We start from the raw sequence: 21,536 nt of genomic DNA on the forward strand, positions 1-21,536 counted from the left end.
AATAATATCTAAAATCTAAATGAATGATAGTTACAAAGAATGCATTGTGGAACACTAGCCCATCAGAGTTTGAGAGATCTTCCGTGCTGCACAAAACCTCGCATCTATGGCAAAAGGGATCAATTAGGTATAAATGAGAGGTAAAATGCAGTTTTATTCAGATATTAATACGTTATAACACTACTCACCTTTATTGTATTAAAATTACTAATACTGTAAAAACTTTGTAAATTGAAGAAAAATCCCATGTAAATCACTGTAAATTTTTAAAATTAACAGATGTGCATAATTTCCCTACATTATTCCCAGAGTTGCAATAAAAAAGAGGAAGCACATCATTATAAATGTTAGAATAATTAAGACTAAACCCCAACAATGTTACAGATGAATATTTATAAATTGTTTATAACATGAGGCTTTTTACTGGATGTTCTGCCACTCTGATTTTAGAAATGAAAGTAGAGGAAGTCCATTTCCAAAGAAAGGAATTCCTTGTTGCCATCATTTCCTGGATTCGGTTCTATCATTTTTTTTCTTTCAATTAGTTAAGTTTTCTAGAGTCATTCACAGGGATGATACTGGAAATGCCATATTTGTTTGGTAGAGAACATTTTGAGTAAATAAATTTTAGAGTGTGCTACTTTTTAGTGCTGCTGAAACATTCCTTAAATTTATCTTGTTGTCTTTAGGATCATCTATAATAAACAGGCTCTCCTTGTGGGTAATTAACTTTGGTCAGTGTTTAGTCAATTTTTATCTCAAAGGCAGTTGGGCTGAATTTAAGCAATGCCAGTCCAATTTCAAGGAAATGTTGAAAAGAAACATTTTGTCTCTGTTCTGCATTCTCAATACATTTAGTACATTATTCTCATTTAACAAGTGTGGGGGCAGAGTTACCTTTCCAGGCAAGTAAATATAGTAGTAGTAACTTATCAAACCACAAGGTGGCAACCTTAGTTTACTTTTCAGGTAATGTTGGTAATAACAAAAACTGTAATTGTTTGATAAAAATAGTACATTGGCAAGATCTCATACCATCTGTATTCACCAAATGAACATATGAAGCATTTTCTTTATTTCTAAATTAGTGAAATTTCTCAGAACTTATGAGCCAATATTGACATTTCAAAAAGTAGAACTGCTTTTAATTTAATTGTGTGTGTTACATACTGTTAGGATTGTGTAGCAAAATGAACAGTAAACTTGGTAAGCTAATTCTTCCCTTTCTCAAAATCGTGGAAAAACAGATACCTCCCACATCTTACTTTTAAAAAATTTCAATACTTTCTTTCCTGTTGTTCTCAAATGTTGCCAAGTCCTTTATTTAAAAAAGTACCCTCAATTGGAAGCACCAAACAGAAACACATTTTACTATTTCAGAAATTGAGAGAACCATGTTGTATCTGTGATACAACTTAAGAGGAAGTCAGCTTGCAAACTAAATTTAGCATCCAAAACCTGGCTGGATATTTAAATTTCAAATGTAGACTTGTAAGAATTAAATGTGTAAACCCTTATATGTTGTGTTTTGTGCTCTTGATACTTGCATTGTTAAACTTTTCCCCTTCATATATGAAGAAATTGAAGGATTCTAATTTTTTAATTAAAAATTAAAAAACAAACAAACATTAAATTGTCATTTTTATATCTGTTGGTTTAAAGCAAAGCTGCTTTTTCCAGTTTTTTCTGTCTTTTTTTCCTTTTAAAAAGGAAACAGTTATGTATTAGTCTACTAACCAAGAAGACAGCAGCTTTTTATGTGATTGGATTCCCAGTTAATGAAACTAATCTTAAAGAAGAGTGCATTTGATTTTTTTTCTGAAGGTTTTTGTTCAATTATTTTATGAGTGGCTCAGTAACCACACCACAACAGATTATCCCTTAACAGTTCAGGAATATATAACTCTGTTTAGTCATTATGGAAAAAAATCCTTCAAAGATTTTCAGTTTTTCAGTTTCAGTAGTGTGATGGCACCCCTTGGCTTATCTGTGCTAGTACAGATACAGTTAGGAGAAGAGCTTACATAATTTAGGAATCCAATTTCTAGGGACAACTGGATGGTATCAAGATGATCATCCTGACTTCCATCATAGAATAGATTAATTTAAATATTTTTAAAAACTCATATTGCAGATTCCTTGATTTACCTTGCAATCCCCATGGGATTTTAGAAGAGTTTCATCAACAGATATGGCAGCCTCATATCATAATTGTGTACATCACCCTGTCAGATACATAGTATAATGTATTCCTTGATCTCATTATCTATCACAGCATTCCCCATCCTTGGTGGCTTGGAGGCCTGACTGGATAGGAAAGAGGAAATAGGCCGCGGCCCGACTCATGCAAGAGAGAAGGGAAGCCTTTGGGGCGCGGTTTTGCGCTCTTTCAGGCTTCTCTGCACCAAAAGCTTTTGCAAAGGGACAGAAAGCTTGAAGCAGCACAAGATCACTCCCTCAAAGCCTTTCGTCTGCTTGCAAAAGCTTTTGGCATGGAAAAGAGAAGGCTTTGGGAGGAGCGGTTTCAAGATCCTTCAGACTCACCAAGGCTGCCTGACGCTCCACAAGTGGATTGGATGTCCTGCGCAGGCAGCCTTGGTGAGCAGGGCATGCTCGTCCCTCTCAGCCTCTGCTCTCATGACTCAGCTTTTAGAGCATCGAGAACAGGCGGCTTGGCCCGTCTGGGAGGGGGGAGAGAAGGGGCCTGGGATACTTGAGCGTGGACTGACGTGCATGTGCAGCTCCACTCATGCACCTTTGGAGCACTGCTCACGCAAGTGGAACTGTGCCTGCGTGCACTGGCCCGCCTCTTGCATGGCCCGGTTCCAATTAGGCCACAGCCCAGTAGTGGGCCATGGCATGGGAGTTGAGCACCACTGATCTATCACAGACATATTTTTGCATTCTCTTGTATTCATGTAGTTTTAACCATTACGTAGTTTTAATCTATATCATCAAGGAATCGAAGCAGACCTCTTTCTACAAGCTCACCATGGTGTATTTGACTTGCAGTATCATTTCATTTCTGCATGGACTGAAATACTTTAATATACTGGGAAAGAAACCATTTGGTCTCTGTTCATTTGTTTTCCCTCTAAAGGTAGCTAGAGTTATAGTGGTGCTTAAAAATTTGTGAACTGTTGAACTTTTAATATTCCTGCATAAATATGTTCTGAATGTTATCTATTCTCCACATGTCCCAAAACTAGATAAAGCAAACAAATGAGTTCGAAAGAGTATACATGGTCATTTATGTATTGAAGCTACATATTTGTGTGCGGCAAAAGTATGTGAGTCTTTGCTTTCAGTAACTGGTCCCTCCCCTCCTTCCGGGCAGCAATAATTGCAATTAAGCATTCCTAATAACCATTAATCAGTCCTGCAAATCAGCTTGGAGGAATTTACCCCACTCCTCCTTTCAAAATAGCTTCAATTCATTGATCATGGTGGGTTTCCTCAAATGAACTGCCTACTTCAGCTCCTTCCATAACATTTTCGTAGCATTTAGGCCAGATTTGAACTTGGCCATTCAAAAATAGCAACTTTATTCTGCTTTAACCAGTCTTTGGTCATACAACTTACGTGCTTTGGGTTTTGGCATGATTGGCTTTCTCTCATGGAAAGATATTCTGACCTTTCCTGCTTCTAAAATTTGTACAATTCAGAATTCATAGTACAATCAATCATATAAAGCTGTATTGGTCCAGAGGCAACTAAGCAGATCCAAACTACTTTCACCACAATGTTTCACAGATAAAGCTATTTTGGTTTCATTCTTTTGATATTTTTCTTGCTTATCCATGTGATCTTTTGCAAACTGTAAACGGGTAGCATTGTTCTTTTTAAGAATAATAACTTTCTCCTTTCATTCCTGCCATGTACACCATTGTTGATCAGTGTTCTGGTGGTGGTTTCATGAATTCACAAAGGTAGGAGAGGCCTTTACTTCGTTAGGCATTAAGCTGCAGTTCTGTAAAACCTCCCAGAGTATTAACATGCCTTGCTCTTGGCACGATTTTGATTGGTCAATTCCTCCTGGTAAAAGTAGTAATGGTGTTGAATTGGAGGTGCTCAGAAATCTCCTTTGTTCAACCTATGAAACACTACCACACCCTTGAGGTGTGAAGAACAGACTTTGATAGTGGATCCCAGAATTCTGTTCTTTATACAAGGCAGGACCTCCCACATTCAAAACCGAGTATCACCTGGATTCAAACACCTGACTCTAAATTCTGCTTCAGATGAACTGATGATTCTAGATGTTCACATACTTTTGCCAACACATAAATAAGCAGTTTTGGATTACTTTCCTCAATAAATCAATGAATAAGTATGTTTTTGACTTTTTCATTTAGCTGGATTCTCTTTCCTTCATTTTATGAGTTATATGGAGATCACGTTTTAAATATTGAAAACGCAAGAGGTTCACAAACTTTTTATTCTTCTTCTTATTATTATTATTCTTAAATATTAGCGAAGACATAACATTTAGAAGAGGTAGTGATGGATTTTTATTGTTAAAGGAAAAAAAAATATTTCAGAATAGCTTTCATGCCATTTATAGTCCAAATTTTAATGTATATTTTTGTGCAGAGAAAAGGTAGTTTATATTGTGAAAAAATGTGCAACAACAGTAAACAGAATTTCTCTGCCCCTATTTTTGGACTTTGTGAATTAGATACATGTACAGAGGAGCAGATAATTTTTGAAGAAATAGAATACTTCTGCCTTAGAGAAAGTGATATTGGTATTCCCCAACAGTTTGTTTAATGGAGGAGATGGCAAGCATTTGAAATTCTGGGAGATCTGACCATAAAATGGAATATTGGCAAAACCTGACTGGTTGTCAGGAAAGCACAGCTGTTCATGCAATATGCATGAAAAGCCAAAGACCAGTACATCCTGTAAGTGAAAATAATTCCCATTTAAAAATAACTGGACCCTATAAATTCAGTAGTTGCTAATCAAGTATAAGTAATGGATTTCTTTTCTCAGAAAACTAGGTAAAAGCAGGTAAAAACAAGTAAAAGCAGGTTATATTGCCCTTGTACAAGAAATTCTGCAAAATAAAATAATTAGTTTGAACAAACATTGTTTTGATAAAAGCTGTGAAAGCTCTTCATATGAGGAATAAATTTATCTGTGTAAGTGATGGTTTACATTGATTAGTTGCATTAAATTGGTTCAGCTTTGGTAACTGAACAGAACTCATATCTTGACTTATAGCTGTTCCAAGGACAGCAAGGGTGTCCTAGGGGAGGGTTGACTATTTTAATTAATTTAAAATGGCAGCATGAGATCAATAAAATTCACATTCAGTTATCTCTTTTATTCAGTTTTTCCATTGTCATCCCTCAGCCTTTCCAAACATCTATTTTCCTAGTATATCATGTGCCCTGAATATGTGAGTTTCTGCTTGCTGGTCATTGCTTCGGGGAACAGTCAGACTTTATTTGATTATGGACAGATTGATTTGCTCTTGCAATGCACGACATCCTTACTAATATTTTCCAACTGCATAATTGGAAAGCATTTGGGTTCTTTTTCTTTCTCAGTGTCCAGATTTAACTGCTGTGCATTATCCCTGGGAAGACCATTGTTTTAATAGTTCTGATTTTTCTTGTTGATGAAATGCCCTTTTCTTCATTGATACAGTCTTAAGATTGCCATTCCGTTCCCCCTAGGATTAATTTCCTCCTTACTTCTCCAGCAATCTCCATCACAGAGAGGTTTAGAGTTGCTGTCTCTGTCTCAAGGACACTGCAGACTTAAGAGGTTTGTAGCGGACCCAGGTTGCCTTCCCTTTTTTCATTCTGTAGAGCAGGGCTGTCAAGCTCGCGGCCCACGGGCCAGATGCGTCACATGCTGGCGTTGCGCACACCCAGTTTAGCAAAGGGAGGAAAGTCACAATGACAATGACGTGACAATGCGAGTTTGACACCCCTGCTGTAGAATATTATGTCACCAGCATGAGGTTCCTAAGGCTATCCAATGGGAATTAACATTTCTGCAGCACTGGCATCTTCCCCTGTCAGTGTAAACATGCAGACTTCTACCATATGGGAACCTTTAGTTTTCTGTTATATTTTGAAAAAAAAAACTGGCTCAACTGTGTAAGCAAAAAGGATGTGAAAAATATCCTGAATGTTCCAGCTCATTCTGAATTTTGAATATGTAGCCATGCCTGCTACAAAAAATACTGCATTGAAATATTGCTATTGGAATTTTGGTCAGTCCGAGTATTATGTTCTTTTTTGTGTTTGAACATTTCTGAGAATATTTTCATGTAACTAAAACTTAACCTATTCTCCCTTCTTATACAAATGAGTGGTGCTTTTTTAATTGCTTAAATAAGATCCACATTGATTGTGTGTGTTTGTTACTCATGTGTAGGATGCGGATCATGCTGATGCTTTACTGTCAAATACCAGAATAACAAATGCAGTACTATCAAGTGACAGAGAAACGGGGCTGAAAAAGAAAACCAAAAAAATGAATGTTACAGATTGAAAATCTTATCTTCCAACATTTCCAGAATGTGTTCTCTTATGGCAAATAAAAAGAAAATTTGGCAATCCTCCAAATAATTCTATATACCAGGTTCAAACAATAGTAAGGATTGCAATACTGAAGACTATTCAGTAAATGATCAGTCATAAATTGAAGACTACCTAAATGTTGAGCATCTTTGATTTCTTGCCAAAATCACTGCAAGCTGCTCTCCCCATTTCTTGCACCAGGATCCAATACATTCTCTATGGATTTCTCAGCCCTCTGAAACCTTTTGGCCAGGAAATAGTATCCCCATTTTGTTTGAGCTTTTGAATGGTTGTGGAATCTTACTGCAAGTTCATGGCAAAGAATCATATGACAAGAACCATATTGTTCAGGTTCTGTTTTAATTTTAGGCATATTTGTATATTCTAAATATGGAAATGTGCCTATTCTGAATTTGGAAAATAATCAGTAGAAGTTTTTGAATTACCAGTGGAACTTTTTCTAGGGTTTAGTATTAATAAATACTGTTAAGCTCCTGATATTTTAGAGATGTCATTGTGAATGTTGATGATATATCATACAAACTCATTAAACATCTCTTCAGTTAACAAATGTAGTTATTTTTATCTTTGTAACAAACATGTAGGCATGCAGTATATCTGTAAAAACAGAAAAGAAATAGAAAATCCTCAAGTTTTTTTGCTCTATAGTTGCAGATTTTTCCTTAAGAAAACATTCTATGCTAGAACTGTGAACTAATATGAAACGAATCTGAATGCTTTATGCTTGTTCAAATAAATTTTGTATGTGTGTGTATCTTGAGAAGAATTCAGCCCAACTATATTTTATATACTTCTAATTATGTGATGATAATGATAAAATTAATTGTATGTTACTGTTACATATATTAATATTAAAAAGTATATGACATTAACCTTTGTGTTCTAACATGCTATAGGCCAGTGGTTCCCAAAGTGGGCAGTACCGCCCCCTGGGGGGCAGTGGGATGTCAGGGGGGCACTAAGAGGCAAGGGGGCTGGCAGGGGGTGCTAAGAGGTGGCAGGGGGACGCTGGAGGTGGGCCCCTTGCAGGGCACAATTCAGGGGTGAGAAAAAATTCTGCCGCCACTGCGTTCAAGGCGAGGCCCCGCAGGATTGCCCCATTGACTTACACGCTCCAGTTCAAGGGGCTCAATGGGGTAAGCCTGCAGGGCCTCCCCCCGAATGCAGCGTTGGGAAAGGACAGCAAAGCCAGAGTGGCTTTGTTCTCCTTTTCAAATATCTCGCCACCGCCATGTTCAGGGCGAGGCCCCAAAGGATCACCCCCATTGACTTGCACCCTCCAGTGCAAGGGGCTCAATGGGGTGATCCTGCGAAGCCTCACCTCGAACGCAGCATTGGGAAAGGAGAGCAAAGCCAGAGTGACCGTGTTCAGGGCGAGGCCCCGCAGGATCACCCCATTGAGCCCCTTGCACTGAAGGCACCTGCCCAGTCAAGTCAGAACAGAGTGGTGCACGAAGTCAATGGGGTGAGCCTGAGAGAGAGAAAGAGAGACAAAAGAGAGAGAGAAAAAGAGAAAGAGAAAAGGGACAAAAAGAGAAGAAAAAGAGAAAAGGGACAGAAAGAAAATGGGAGAGACAAAGAAAGTGGGGGATGGAAGCAAGGGACTGAAAGCAAAAGAAATAAAGAGGGAGGGAGCGAGGAGAAATATAATGAGATATCTATGGTAGTCCAATCACCTGCTCCAGCAGGGTTAGAAGGGAGTGTGTGTGTTTGTGTGTTCTTGTAATTTACTAGTACATTTTGGTTTTGCCTTCTTCAGAATTGGCACTGTAATACATTAGGGAAAAGTAAAATTTTAATGTGGAGGTCCAATGGATCCTGTTTAAAGCCTCAACAAAATGTGAGAGCTTCCTGATAGTCTCGGCCATATTTCATCGACAAAACTTTTAATTAATAGAAGCCAAAGATGTTTCAATGTGCTGGCAAAGATGCTGGCAAAGATGTTTCAATGTGGAAAAGGGCCTCTAAACTAGGCCTTATTTCAATCTGATGCATCAGCGCGCTCTCTCTCTCTCCCTCCCTCCCTCTCTCTCTCCCCTCCCCTCTCCATCTCCCCCTCTTTCTTTGTCCTTTTTTCTTTCTTTCCCTTTTCTCTTTCTTTTCTTCTTTCTCTCTCTCTCTCTCTCTCTCTCTCTTCTCTTTCCCTCTTTCCCTCTCCCAGGCTCACCCTGTTGATTTGGTGCACTGCTCCGCTCGGACTTGGTTTGGCAAGTCCCTCCAGTGCAGCGGGCTCAATGGGGTGGACCTGTGGGACCGGCACCTAGAATGCCACAGTGGCGGCACATTTGAAAAGTAGAGCAAAGCCAGAATTTTTCGATAATTTTTGTTGCAAAGAATCACAAAAGCTCCTGGGCTGTGCACAAGAAAGGACACACATGTCAATGCAATTCAGCAACATAAAATAAAGAAATACAAATAAAACAAATCAACAAGAATCGGCAAAGCATCTCTGATTAGATTCTATTCACTACTAGAATCTAATCAGAGATGCTTTCCCGATTCTAGTCCAATGACCTGCTCCAGCAGGGTTAGAAGGGAGTTTGTGTGTGTGTGTGTGTGTGTGTGTGTGTGTGTGTGTGCACGCGCACATGGCTGTCAAAACTCCAAAAACAGGTCAAGTAGTTCTGGGGAGGCCAGTCATAAATTAGAACACTTGCTAAGCAACTGGCTATTAAGTGAGGACCACTTGTATTTGGTTTGCCAGTCACCAAACCACGCCCACCCAGTCATGTGACCAGCAAGCCATGCCCACCCGGTCACATGACCAGCAAACCACACCCTCAAATTAGGCCATGCCCACAGAAATTTGAATCCCACCCCTTGGTGGGGGGCATTGAGGATGAGGGGGCAGTGGACTGAAAAAGTTTGGGAACCACTGCTATAGACTTTTGGCATATTATTTGCATAGTTTGGAAATGATTGTGCTATCCATGGCAGTCGATGCTAGTTGATCAACAGGGGTTCAGTAGCTTAGTGTCATTAGTTTATTCCATATCAGATGGAAATAGAGGTTTTAATATGCTAATAGAAAAGAGAGTTTGTAATCTCTGAGTATTTGAAGACAGATAGATGTGAAAAGGTGTCACCAAAAGTACTAGAAAATAAATATCAAGATAAAAGTAGCCCAAATTGCTTTTATGTTTATTTAGGTGTGACAATTTCCTAATGAAATCTTATGTATATTTGATCAGTCTGAAGCAAAATATCTCTTTCAGGAACAAATTATGTTATTAAAGTAAAATGTATCCAAAAAGATTAGTTTGGAGATAAATATAGAATAATATTTAGTAAAATAGAAATCAGCATTGTATCCAGGGGTGGAATTCAGTTTTTTTAACAACCGATTCTGTGGGCGTGGCTTAGTTGGTGGGTGTGGCTTGGTCATGTGACTGGGTGGGCATGGCCAACTCGACATCACTCATGTCAAGGGGTGCTTCTCCTCGCCTGGCCTCTCATGACAGTGGGGATGCTGCAACGGTCATAAGTGTGAAAAATGGTCATAAGTCACTTTTTCAGTGCCATTGTAACTTTGAATGGTCACTAAATGAACTGTTGTAAGTCAAGTAAAAAAATACAAAAAGCTTTGATACAGGCTTATATGGAGAACAGGAATTGTGATATCACAACCAACATTCCTTCCAAAGCATTCTCTTAATTCAAACCTATGCATTTCTCTAAATTGAGAAATGTGCAATAAAATTTCCTTCTAACAGACACATTCTCAGTGATCTGCAAGTTTTGCTCTGCAAAACTCATTATAAGTGTAACCCAGCACTTGCCTTTTCAGATTTTCCTCCTTACCACCAGTTATGCCCTTTTAGTCAGAATTCTGCTTCATTCCCAGACCAATTTAACAAAATAAGCCCCTGTGGTTCTTCTATTTTTTTTTTTACATCATATAAAGCAGGGGTAGGTAATTAATGATCCTGTTATGACTTGTGGACTTCAACTTCCAGAATTCATGAACCATCTGGCTCAGGGATTCTGGGAGTTGAAGTCCACAAATCATAACAGGACCATAGTTCCCCCACCTCTGATATATATAGGAACCATACCAGCATTCTTCCAATCATCAAGTGGAAGTACAGCAGGGCTGTCAAACTCTCAGCTTGTGGGCCAGAAGTGTCATGTGCTGATCACGCCCATGCTTGGTTTAGTAAAGGGGAAAAAATCCTGATACATCACGTGAGGCCGCCATGACAATGTGAGTTTGAGACTTCACATCCAGGTTAAATGGATCACAGATCCTGTGCAATTGTTCCATGTTCTCATAATATTTGGGACTTCGCCATTGTTTTCTTGGGCACTAAGTTTCATAGAAATTATTTTAATTCCATTCTTTAGCATACTGTTGTCATTTTCACAGACATCTATAAAATATTTTTTCCACAGCATTTTCTTGCTTCAGTTATCCGAAGCCATTTTGTCAATTGTATTCTTAATATAATTTGCTCTGCTAGGGACACATTCTTCAGCCCTTTGCATGCACCCTGTTCCAAAATGAACCTTGGACAGAATGGCTGAAGCCGCTTTTGGGGTGTGGTATATGTTTTTGTATTGCTGGTCAGATTTGCCATCTTGTTTACTGTTTTCTGTGTGGACTGCATATTTTTTATGTTGTATGTTGTACCGTGAATCACCCAAAATCAGTGTGGAGTCAGACAACACTAAATCTAATAATTAATAGTTGCTTCCATTAAAATCACTCAGAAATTTCTCTGTCTTACATTTAATTATTTTCTTTTGGAAACAATTTTATTAGTTTTTAAAAACAAGACAAAACAAACAAAACATAAAAACATCCAGCTTTCTTTCATAAATATACAAACATTTAATTATTTTAGTGCATTCTTTGCAAGTACATTTTTAGGATGAATACATTACATCCCTTATTACCCATGCTGTTCCTGATAGAGAAAAGGAAAGGATAGCCAGCAATAGACAGAGACAACTTATTTTAGTAAGTACATCACGGTTCCACACTAACTCAGATACAAAAAATGTGTATTAATCTCAGGTTTTATGCGTAAATTGTCCTTGTCATTGGGATAGTTGGTAAAGTGGCAATTTGAGAAGAACCTGGCTCCGGTGTATTGTTTTATACAATGCTGAACACTTTAGCAAGTCCATTTTTGCATTAAAAAAATCAGTCATAATATTTACTTCCCTACACATTTTTCCTTTTCATTTCCCTTTTCTTGTTTTATTATTCTGGATTAAATTTCCTTCATGTTAATTTTATTCTACCCAGTAGAAATGAACAAATCAACAAGGCAGAAACTTTAGTGAGAAGGTAGCCTTTTACAAATTTAGGAGATAGAAATTTTGGTATCTTAACCTGAAAGTCAGACATGGTGTTCTCCTGAAAAATAATTTGCATTATCATAACAAAACTACTTATACATTATATTCATAAGTTTGTGTCTTTTGTGCTTGTATTTTTGTTTCTTAGTATTGAATTTGATCGAGACTGTGACTATTTTGCTATTGCGGGAGTCACAAAGAAGATTAAAGTCTATGAATATGGCACAGTCATTCAGGATGCAGTTGATATTCATTATCCAGAAAATGAAATGACATGTAATTCCAAAATCAGGTATGTGTTGCTACTCTTCTTTGATTTTAAAAAGTAAGAATAGTGTCTTGTATCCTGTACTTCCATATTTGAATGCAGATAGTTCTTGACTTACAACCATTTGTTTAATGACCATTCTCTTCTTTAAAAAAAACTACTTAACATTAAATGTTTCTGCAGAAATATTATTCATTAACAAGATGATAGAATTTACTGTTTAAATGTTTTGGTAAACAATTTGTGATAGAATCCAAATCTGGTTAATAATCTTTACGACAGCACTGATGATTACTTATTCTTAGATATTAGGATTCTAGTAAGGATAGATGTATTTTGCTACTACTGTAATTTACCTTATAATATAAATGAAAATAAAAGCAACAAAATGAATTCCAAGGCAGTATATAAATGACTTCTTGTATAATGCAAGATTCATTATTTTCAGTTAGACCTATATACAGGTAGTCCTCAGCTTATGATGGCAATTGAGCCCAAAATTTAGGTTGCTAAGTGAGAAATTTGTTAAGTGAGTTTTGTCCCATTTTATGTCTTTGCTTGCCCCAGTTGTTAAGTGAATCACTGCAGCTGTTAAGTTAGCAATATGGTTGTTAAGTGAATCTGGCCATTGACTTTGCTTGTCAGAGGGTTGCAAACACATGATCCTGGGACATAGCAATCGTCATAAATATGAACCGGTGGTTGAGCATCTGAATTTTGGTCACATTATCATGAGAAAGCTGCAATGGTCATAAGCGTGAAAATTCATCATAAGTCACTTTTTTCAGTGCCGTTGTAACTTTGAATGAACTGTTGTAAGTCGAGGACTACCTGTATTGCTAAGTTAAAGTTTGAAGTCTTTTCCCTATAAGGTCTGAGATAGGACTGTTTTATTTATTTAACCTAACATTTTATTTACTAAGGGTAGTTTATTTTATTAAAGTTGGGTTTTTGTCATAACATATTTACAAGCATGAGTAGACAATGACATGTTATATAAACAAAATTATTTCAACAGATGGAATGTATAACATATTCATTAATCTTTCCATTAATAACACAAGCTTCTCAGCATGCTGTATGGAAAATATATCTTCTAATTTTTAACAGAACACTTTTAGAAAATGAAGAAAATTCAATACATTATGTGATAAGTCACTTTGAAATTAAAATAGAATTAAAATTTATGTTGTGTGAAGAAGTTTAAAGAGGCATTAATTGGATATTTAATGAGTGCAAAGTACAGGTGGCCTGCTTCCCTGCTGTTCCATTATCCCTTGTTTCATTTATCTTAAGTTCATTTTAAAAAGCCAGATTTCTGTATCAATAGTAAAGTTTTTCATCTGTGATTTGGTTTTTCTAAAATCTTTTTGTTTGGTTATTTTATGTAGGTGCAAAATAGCTAGAGAACATTTTTTAGGGTTACAGTGCATCTGTTAGGCTAGTATTCAATATCAGCAGTCAAAGTATCCTTCTAAGAGTTGGGATGTGTTGTTTTCTTGTGGTTCTCTTTTCCCTGGGATTAGTTCTACTTGGTGTTTAGGGAGTGGGGAGAATCAATTGAGACTGAAGCCCTTGTTTTTTAATATTGCTCTGGGCTTAGCACAACTGCTATATGAGCCTTCCAGGCAATATCAGTTATCATCCATACTTAGGTGACATCCAACTATCTTGACCCATGGCCCTGATGCCTGGAACATATTGAGTCATAGATGGGATAGAACATGCTCAGCGTAATCAGAATTGAATGGCTATGAAAACAAGAATCTCCCATGGCCAGTGATTTACCAACATTAATTCTGGATGAAATTGTGCATAATTTGTGGAACCTCCTGCCTTTTTGTATTGGTACGTACGAAAAATATGGGGGGAGTGGGCAGAGACACTGTCAAAGAAACAGTCAGAAAAGAGGCAGCCTAGCAAGAGGCTTAGAACACACATGCACACGCAAACGCATATACATATATACATATAGGTAGTTCTTGACTTATGACCATAATCAAGCTCAAAATTTCTGTTGCTAAGTGAGAATTTCTTAAGTGAGTTTTCCCTCATTTTATGACCTTTCTTAACACAGTTGTTAAGTGAATCACTGCAGTTGTTAAGTTAGTAACATGGTTGCAAAGTGAATCTGGCTTCCCCATGGATTTTGCTTGTCAGAAAGTCGCAAAAGGTGTGATCACATGGTCCCAGGACACTGCAGCCATCATAAATACAAGTCATTTGCCAAGCATCTGAATTTTGATCACATGAGCATGGAGATGTTGCACCGGTCATAAATATAAAAAATGGTAATGTCATTTTTTTCAGTTCTGTTGAAACTCCAAACAATCACTACATGGACAGTTGTAAGTCGAGGACTACCTATACTTTCAGAGTTGTAGGATTCTGTCAGTGTAATTTGCAGTAAAGTAGAATTAGCTTTTGTAATTGTGATTCCTTTCTGGTTTACCCTGTGGGAGCTGAGATCAATCTTGCAAGTCTGAAAGTACAAATCCCGCCTTCCCCCACTTCCCTGTATGGTCTGAGAAATTAGAGAGGGTCTCTTCTGAGCCTCTTCCCCCTTTTGCTATCCAACTATGGGCTAATTCCTATCTGACTGTTACCTTGGCAATGTTTCTTTGCCCAGTCGCCTAGCATCTGTCATACATACCATTATACTTCTTGGCTCTGGTTTGAAGAACAAGTGGCAGCTGTGACAAGAAGAACCTCACCATAAATGCATCTTGTATGCTAGTTATGTCTTTTCATGAATTAGGAGGCTCTTCTCGTGGTCAGTAAGGTCTTAGTCATCTCTTGCTTGGATTTCTGCAATGCCCTCTACACGAGGCTATTGCTGAAGGCCAATTAGAATGCAGCAGCAGCATGAGTAGTTCTAGGTATACTTTGGTTTGCCAGTGTGTCAACTCTCCTTCACAGGCTTCATTGGTTTCCATTTGGCTTCCATGTGCAATTAAAGGTGCCAGTTAGCCACTTATAGAACCTTTCAAGGCTTGGGGTTCTGATATCTGTGGCATTTCTCTGGCTTTTGTCTATCTGTTAAGATGTAGCAGGATCACCACGTTGTGGATTCCATCTATGAAATAGTATCATTTTGGGGAATACCCCATACATTCTTGCTTTGTGATTGCCCCTATCCTGTGGAATCCTTTATGATTGCCTCTGCCTCCTGGAAGTATGTATGGCACCAGCCATGCTGGCCTTAAGGAGCACAAACATCTAGCTTTTCCAGTAGACGCTGGGGCAGACTCTTCTGTACCTGTTTCTTACATAATTTTATTTTATTTGGAATTCTTATTTTCTTGGATAGCGTCTAGAGTTCATTCAGTTGAGGTAGAATCATTGTAGCATGGAGAAAAATGTTTCCTTTGTGAATAGTGTGAACATAACTTCACATCGTACTTATGGGGAAAGAGAGACCAAAAGAGAGTCTCTTGTCTATCGGTGTCTACTGCTGGCATTGCTATTATCCGAAGCATGATGGGCTTTATAGAAAAACTTACCTCAATTTATGTGTTTGTTGAGTGAAAGTCCTTGCATTTATAAGCTATCCAAACATTGCTGAGGTGTTGTGATATGTTTGCAAACATTCTAAGCGTTCACAGAAGAAGTGTAAAAGAATGTTAATAAACCATTCTTAGAAGAAAAGTATTACTTTAAATGATTATGATGTATTATTTTGCATAATAGTTTATTTTCCTACAATAACAAATTTACAAAAATAGCTGTTGAAAGCATTAAAAATATTTAAACATTTTCAAAATTTCAGTATGTCTTAAAAAAGAAAAATATTTTCTTTCTTATTTCAACATTTCTATAAGATTAGATTCCTTCCTTTATAGGTAGTCTTAGACTTACAATCACAAGAGGTTGGAATCTCAGTCATTAAGCAGTGCGGTCATTAAACCCACAGGACCACATGATCACTTCACTCAACAACCACAACTCCAGCTCTCAAAGTTGCGGTCATTAAATGATTGCATGGGTCCTTACGCAAAGCATTGAGGAGAGGGTACTCCAGGGTCTACTTACTTATGCCTTTTTATATAACTGCAGCTCCACTCAGCTGATGTATGGCACAATCTTCCTACCAAGATTGTCTCATGCCATCCTGCAAGCGGGCCCTCCTATTGTGATACTTGGAAGGCTCTTTCTCCAAATTGACAAGGCCTTTCAAACGATCCTAGGAATAATTGCATTTGCTAGCTGAGGAAGGCTAGAAAGCTAGCAACTGTGATCATTCTGAAGGAGACAAATCTTTCCAGCCTTCAGAATAATGGTGTTCACTAGCTTCTCGGTGTTTCTTCCATGAACAGAAGAGAATGCATCTGTGAGTCCTGTTTCTGAATCCAGCAGCCAGCCCCCAAAGTTAGGAGAGAGCCCCCTCCGCAGGTGGCAGTCACTTGCAAACTTCCCTTCCTCATTGATTTTTGGGGAGAAATTTCAAATGATTGTCAAATGACCAGTCATAAGTTGAGAACTGCCTATAGATAGCAAACATAGAGGTGATCCAAAATAGCTTAGAATTTTATGCTAATCTGGAAGTATGTAGATCAGGTTTTTGCCCTTTAGCAAGTCATTGGAAACTATATGTATATGGTAGAAGCAAATACCGATTTCAAGAATTAAGAAAACCAGAAGTATAGTGACTTTTACTGGTGTAAAGTACATTTACTTTTTTATCTCATGCCTTTAATTTTGTTGGCTTGTTGCCTGTTTCTTCTTTGCTATGCTCTACTCAAGATAGTTGCTTATCTTGAAAGGGAACACAGTCATAAATATATGTGTATTACATACTGTACTTTCAAGGAAATAATGGCACATTTTATTATAGGAACATTTAGTTTTAAAACCCCTCCTGCAGTGATCTGGAGTGAGTGAAATAGCAATGCAGATAAAATAACATATAGGTTCAGCTGAGAACAAATTATTCTTGGTCCCATGCCTTATAGAGTAGGACATCTTGAAATAGTATAGAATGGGAAAATAGATTTGGAAGGTACTAATGCAGGCTTGTCCAACCCGCGGCCCATGGGCCGCATGCGGCCCAGGTCGCCTCGTAATGCGGCCCAGTGCCCACCCCAACCTTCATGCCAGAGCCAGCGAGGAGGAGAGGCAGGCGCGAGGCGGGGCGAGGCGAGCACCAGGCCAAGCAGCAAGAGAAAAGGCGGGCGCCGTCAGAGCGCCACCTCCTGCTGTTGCCACCGCCGCCACCGCCGCCGCTTCTGCCCCCACCGTCGCTGCCGCTGCTGCCCCCGCCGCCGCCGCTTCTGCCCCCGCTGCCGCTTCTGCCCCCACCGCCGCTGCCCCCGCTGCTGCCGCTTCTGCCCCCGCTGCCGTTTCTGCCCCGATCGCCGCTGCCCCCGTCGCTGTTTCTGCCCCCACCGCCGCCACTTCTGCCCCCGCTGCCGCTTCTGCCCCCACTGCCCCCGCTGCCACTTCTGCCCCCGCCGCTTCTGCCCCTGCCGCCGTCGCTTGCTCTGCCTCCTCTTCGCCGCCGCTTCTGCTTCTGCCGCCGCCGCTTCTGCCCTGCCGCTGTCGCTTCTGCTCCCCGCCGCTTTTCCCCGCCACCGCTGCTGCTTCTGCGCCCGCTGCCCCGCGGCGGGGCAGTAGCGTGGCGGTGGCGGGGAAGAAGCGGCGGCGGGGTGGCGGCGGGGCAGCAGCGTGGCAGGGGAAGAAGCGATGGCAGGGTGGTGGCGGGGGCAGCAGCGGTGGCGGGGCAGCAGCGTGGTGGGGAAGAAGCGGCGGCGGCGGGGCAGAAGCGGCGGTGGGGGCAGAAGCAGCAGCGGTGGCGGGAAGAAGCGGCGGCGCGGGGCAGAAGCCAGGCGGGGCAGAAGCAGCAGCGGTGGTGGGGGCAGAAGCAGCAGCGGTGGCGGGGGAAGAAGCGGCGGCGCCGGCGGGGCAGAAGCCACGGCGGGGGCAGAAGCAGCAGCAGTGGCGGGGAAGGCTTCTGCCCTCACCGCTGCTGCTGCTTCTGCCTTCCAGTCCTGCCTCATCCAGCCGGGCCATTTGCAGGAGGAGAGGAGAGGAGGAGGAGCTTTCTCCCGCCCCCAAAAAAATTTGGCTGGAAAATAAATCATGATTAAAAAACTGTGATAAAAAAACCATGATAAAAAATAAATAATTTTTAATAAATAATTAATAATAAATAATAAAAACATCTCACTAACTTCATTTTGAAATAAATTTAATATGTTAACTATGTTTTCTATGGTTTTTTTAGATGATCAGGTATCGTTACTGTTATTTTATTTTATGTGCGGCCCAAACCAAATTTTCATCTTCTAATGTGGCCCAGGGAAGGTGAAAGGTTGGACACCCCTGTACTAATGAAAAGGTTTTGCACCAACATGGGTTTCTGTGCTTTAAACTATTTAAGACTTAAGATGCCATGCTCTACGTTCTGTAAACCTAATGACTATTCAAAGTCTTTGTCCTTTAGTGCAGAATAAAAAATGTTATTGGGCCATTAAATTTGTTCTGTTGATATCTAAAACAGGAATTTATATTGAATTCAATGGTTGGTTGAAATATAATGACAAATGTGGCATACATTTCAAATATATTTACACTTCAAGGTGATATCATCAGTATAGCATAGGTTACTGATGTTTCTTCCCCCAGTTTTAAAGCAATATTGTTCTTCCAGTCAAGCCTCCCTTAATATGTGTATTCAGCATTTATGTTGAATAAATAAAAGAAGACTAAGCAAATTTCCAACATACCTTTGCCAACCTGGAACAAGTCTGTTTTACCATGTTCTGTCCCTACCATGCTTTCATGACCTATATATAAGTTTCTCATGAAGACAATGAGATATTAGGATTCCTATTTTTTGAACACATTACACATCTTGATATGATGGACACAGTCAGGCCTTTTAATAATCAATAGAGTACATACTGATTTCTTTTTGGTATTTTTTCATTTTCAGTTGTTTAGCATGCATCAGCATAATATTCCTTTGCCTTTTCCTAAGCCAATTTGAACATCTGGCATCTTCTTTTCCCTGTAGGGTTGTAATCCACATTGGATTACAAAGCATTATTTTCCTAATATGTGAAATTAAGAATATTATATAATAGTTTGTTAAGTCTCCTTTTTTTGATATTGGAATGCAGATGACCTCTTCCAGTCTGTTGGATAAGGCTCTCTCTTGTAACAGCTAACAAAGAAAGAATACTTTCAACTTAAACTTCTTAAATATGTTTCTTGATATAATAAAGTCTAGTGACACCAATAATTTTAGCTTTGAATTTTGATGGAATTTTGACCTAAATAATAATGAAACCAGCCCATCTGCAGGTGATGCATAATAATATAATATTAATCAGGAGTATGAAAACAAATTTGCAGATGATGCATAAAGTAGTCTGAATTATTACATTGTCTAATTTACAATGTTCATAGTTGTAGAATAAAACGTTTTAGCATTTGTATTACCTCTCTTTTTCAGCTGTATCAGCTGGAGTAGTTACCACAAAAACCTTTTGGCCAGCAGCGACTATGAAGGAACAGTGATCTTATGGGATGGATTCACAGGGCAACGTTCAAAAGTCTATCAGGTAAAGAAATAGTATTATATATGTACTTGCAGAAGTGTGTTGCAAAGTGTATTGTGACTTTGTGCAACATGTATGGTATTTGCCCTAATAATGTGGCCCTAAAATCTGAAGAATCACAGTTGCTGCCTCCCCGTTTCATTTCTTAAGCCAAAAGACTTGGCTCTTCTGTTATAGCAATAGCAATAACACTTAGACTTATATACCACATTACAGCCCTCTCTAAGCAGTCTATAGAGTCAGCATATTGCCCCCAACAATCTGGGTCCTCATTTTATTCACCTCAAAAGGTTGGAAGGCTGAATCAACCTTGAGCCAGTGAGAATTGAACTGCCAAACTGCTGGCATTCTAACCACTGCGCCACCACAACCCATTGAAGATGAGAGTTATTAATCATTTACTTTATGGTTTGGAGTTATGCCAGGATCATTGATATTTATTTAAATGTAATAAATCTGTCCGGTGGTATGTTGCTTTCAGTTGATATCGTTTTAAGCTGTTTCATCATGGATAAAATGAAAAGTTGTTAACATTCTTGTTGAAAAATTCTTATTACATTCTTGTTAAAAAGAAATCTAATGAGTCATGATTTTTTTGCATTCACAAATAAAGCTTCTAAATCACTACATGCTTTCAATAAATGATCTCTTATATTGTTATATAGGAGTAAAAGACCTTGTTCAAGCCAATAGGCTTGCTTCTCAGAATTCTAGCTTGCAGACAACATTCAGACTCTTGTTTTCTCAAAAACCTGACTTTAAAATGTCCAGTCCTAAATTAGAAACTCCAGCATATGTGGAATCATGTTTAAGGAGGCTAGAGTTGCTGAAACGGATGTGCTAATTAAATAATATTCTTCTGAGAACTGAGTCTATAGAGGAACATACTGCTTGTGCATCCTACTAAGTGGCTAATTAGTTTTTAGAGGAGAAATTTAGCAATTGCCTCTTCAAAAATTCCATAAGGGATTACTAGCAAGTTGAAACTGTACCATTGTAAGAGTAATGCAAGCTCTTCAAAATGTAATTTTTTAAAAAATTAACTAGGCATCCAGATAGCTCTCTTGGTGTCCTTGTTGAGGCTGCCATCAAACAATACAATCAATTATATTGGGTAGAAGAAAAATTGTAAAGTTTTATCAGTAATAATCCAATAATAATAATTTAACCAAAGTTCTATGTATTTTCTTCATTATCTTGATTATATTGAAGAAGTAATTTTCTATCATTTTATTTCTATTCCCCCATGACAAAACAGGAGCATGAGAAAAGATGCTGGAGTGTGGACTTTAATTTGATGGATCCTAAACTCTTGGCTTCAGGTTCTGATGATGCAAAAGGTATTGCTCCCCTCCCTCCCCCCCCAATCACTATGCCACACTGAATTAATAGATGCAGTGTCCACTTGTTTTATTTTTTACCGTTTGTATCTAGCACTTAAAGCAAACTATTACCATTTAGTGAGGAGGAGTTTCATTTATCAGCTGGCTTGTTGCAGAGCCTGATTCTGAAAGAGAGTGACAAGGTCAGCCATCTGATTTCTAGACATAAGGGAAAACTTGGATTTTACAACTCCTATTTTAGCACCTTAGCTACTACTTCACAGTGGCTTTCAGTTCGATAGGATTTTTTGTTTATTAGTTAGTTTATTGAAAATCCTGATGCTGATTTAGGCTGAGAAGAAGTCACTGACCTCCAGTCACCCAGCTAGTTCCTGTGTCTACAGAAGGATTGGAACCCGAGTTGCTCTACTCCTGATCTGGCACCTTAACAACTATACAACACTGGCTTTCTAAGCACAAATATATGTGAAACCTATTGATAACTGAAATAGGTGTCTAG

The 21,536-nt window shown here is 38.8% G+C and overlaps 1 protein-coding gene across 2 annotated transcripts in view; it reads left to right on the forward strand.

The window, feature by feature from the left end:
* Positions 1-21,536, forward strand: part of COP1 (COP1 E3 ubiquitin ligase) — a 97,702-nt gene that overhangs the window by 28,074 nt on the left and 48,092 nt on the right. For both annotated transcript variants that reach the window (XM_026703336.2, XM_026703335.2), the window contains exons 12-14: positions 12,013-12,156; positions 19,589-19,697; positions 20,953-21,034. In XM_026703336.2, coding sequence (XP_026559121.2) covers positions 12,013-12,156; positions 19,589-19,697; positions 20,953-21,034 — 335 coding nt within the window. The remainder of the gene's footprint in view (positions 1-12,012; positions 12,157-19,588; positions 19,698-20,952; positions 21,035-21,536) is intronic.

This window comes from Pseudonaja textilis, chromosome 3 (genome assembly GCF_049901715.1).
Source record: "Pseudonaja textilis isolate UNSWEBS1 chromosome 3, rPseTex1.2, whole genome shotgun sequence".
NCBI lineage: Eukaryota > Metazoa > Chordata > Lepidosauria > Squamata > Elapidae > Pseudonaja > Pseudonaja textilis.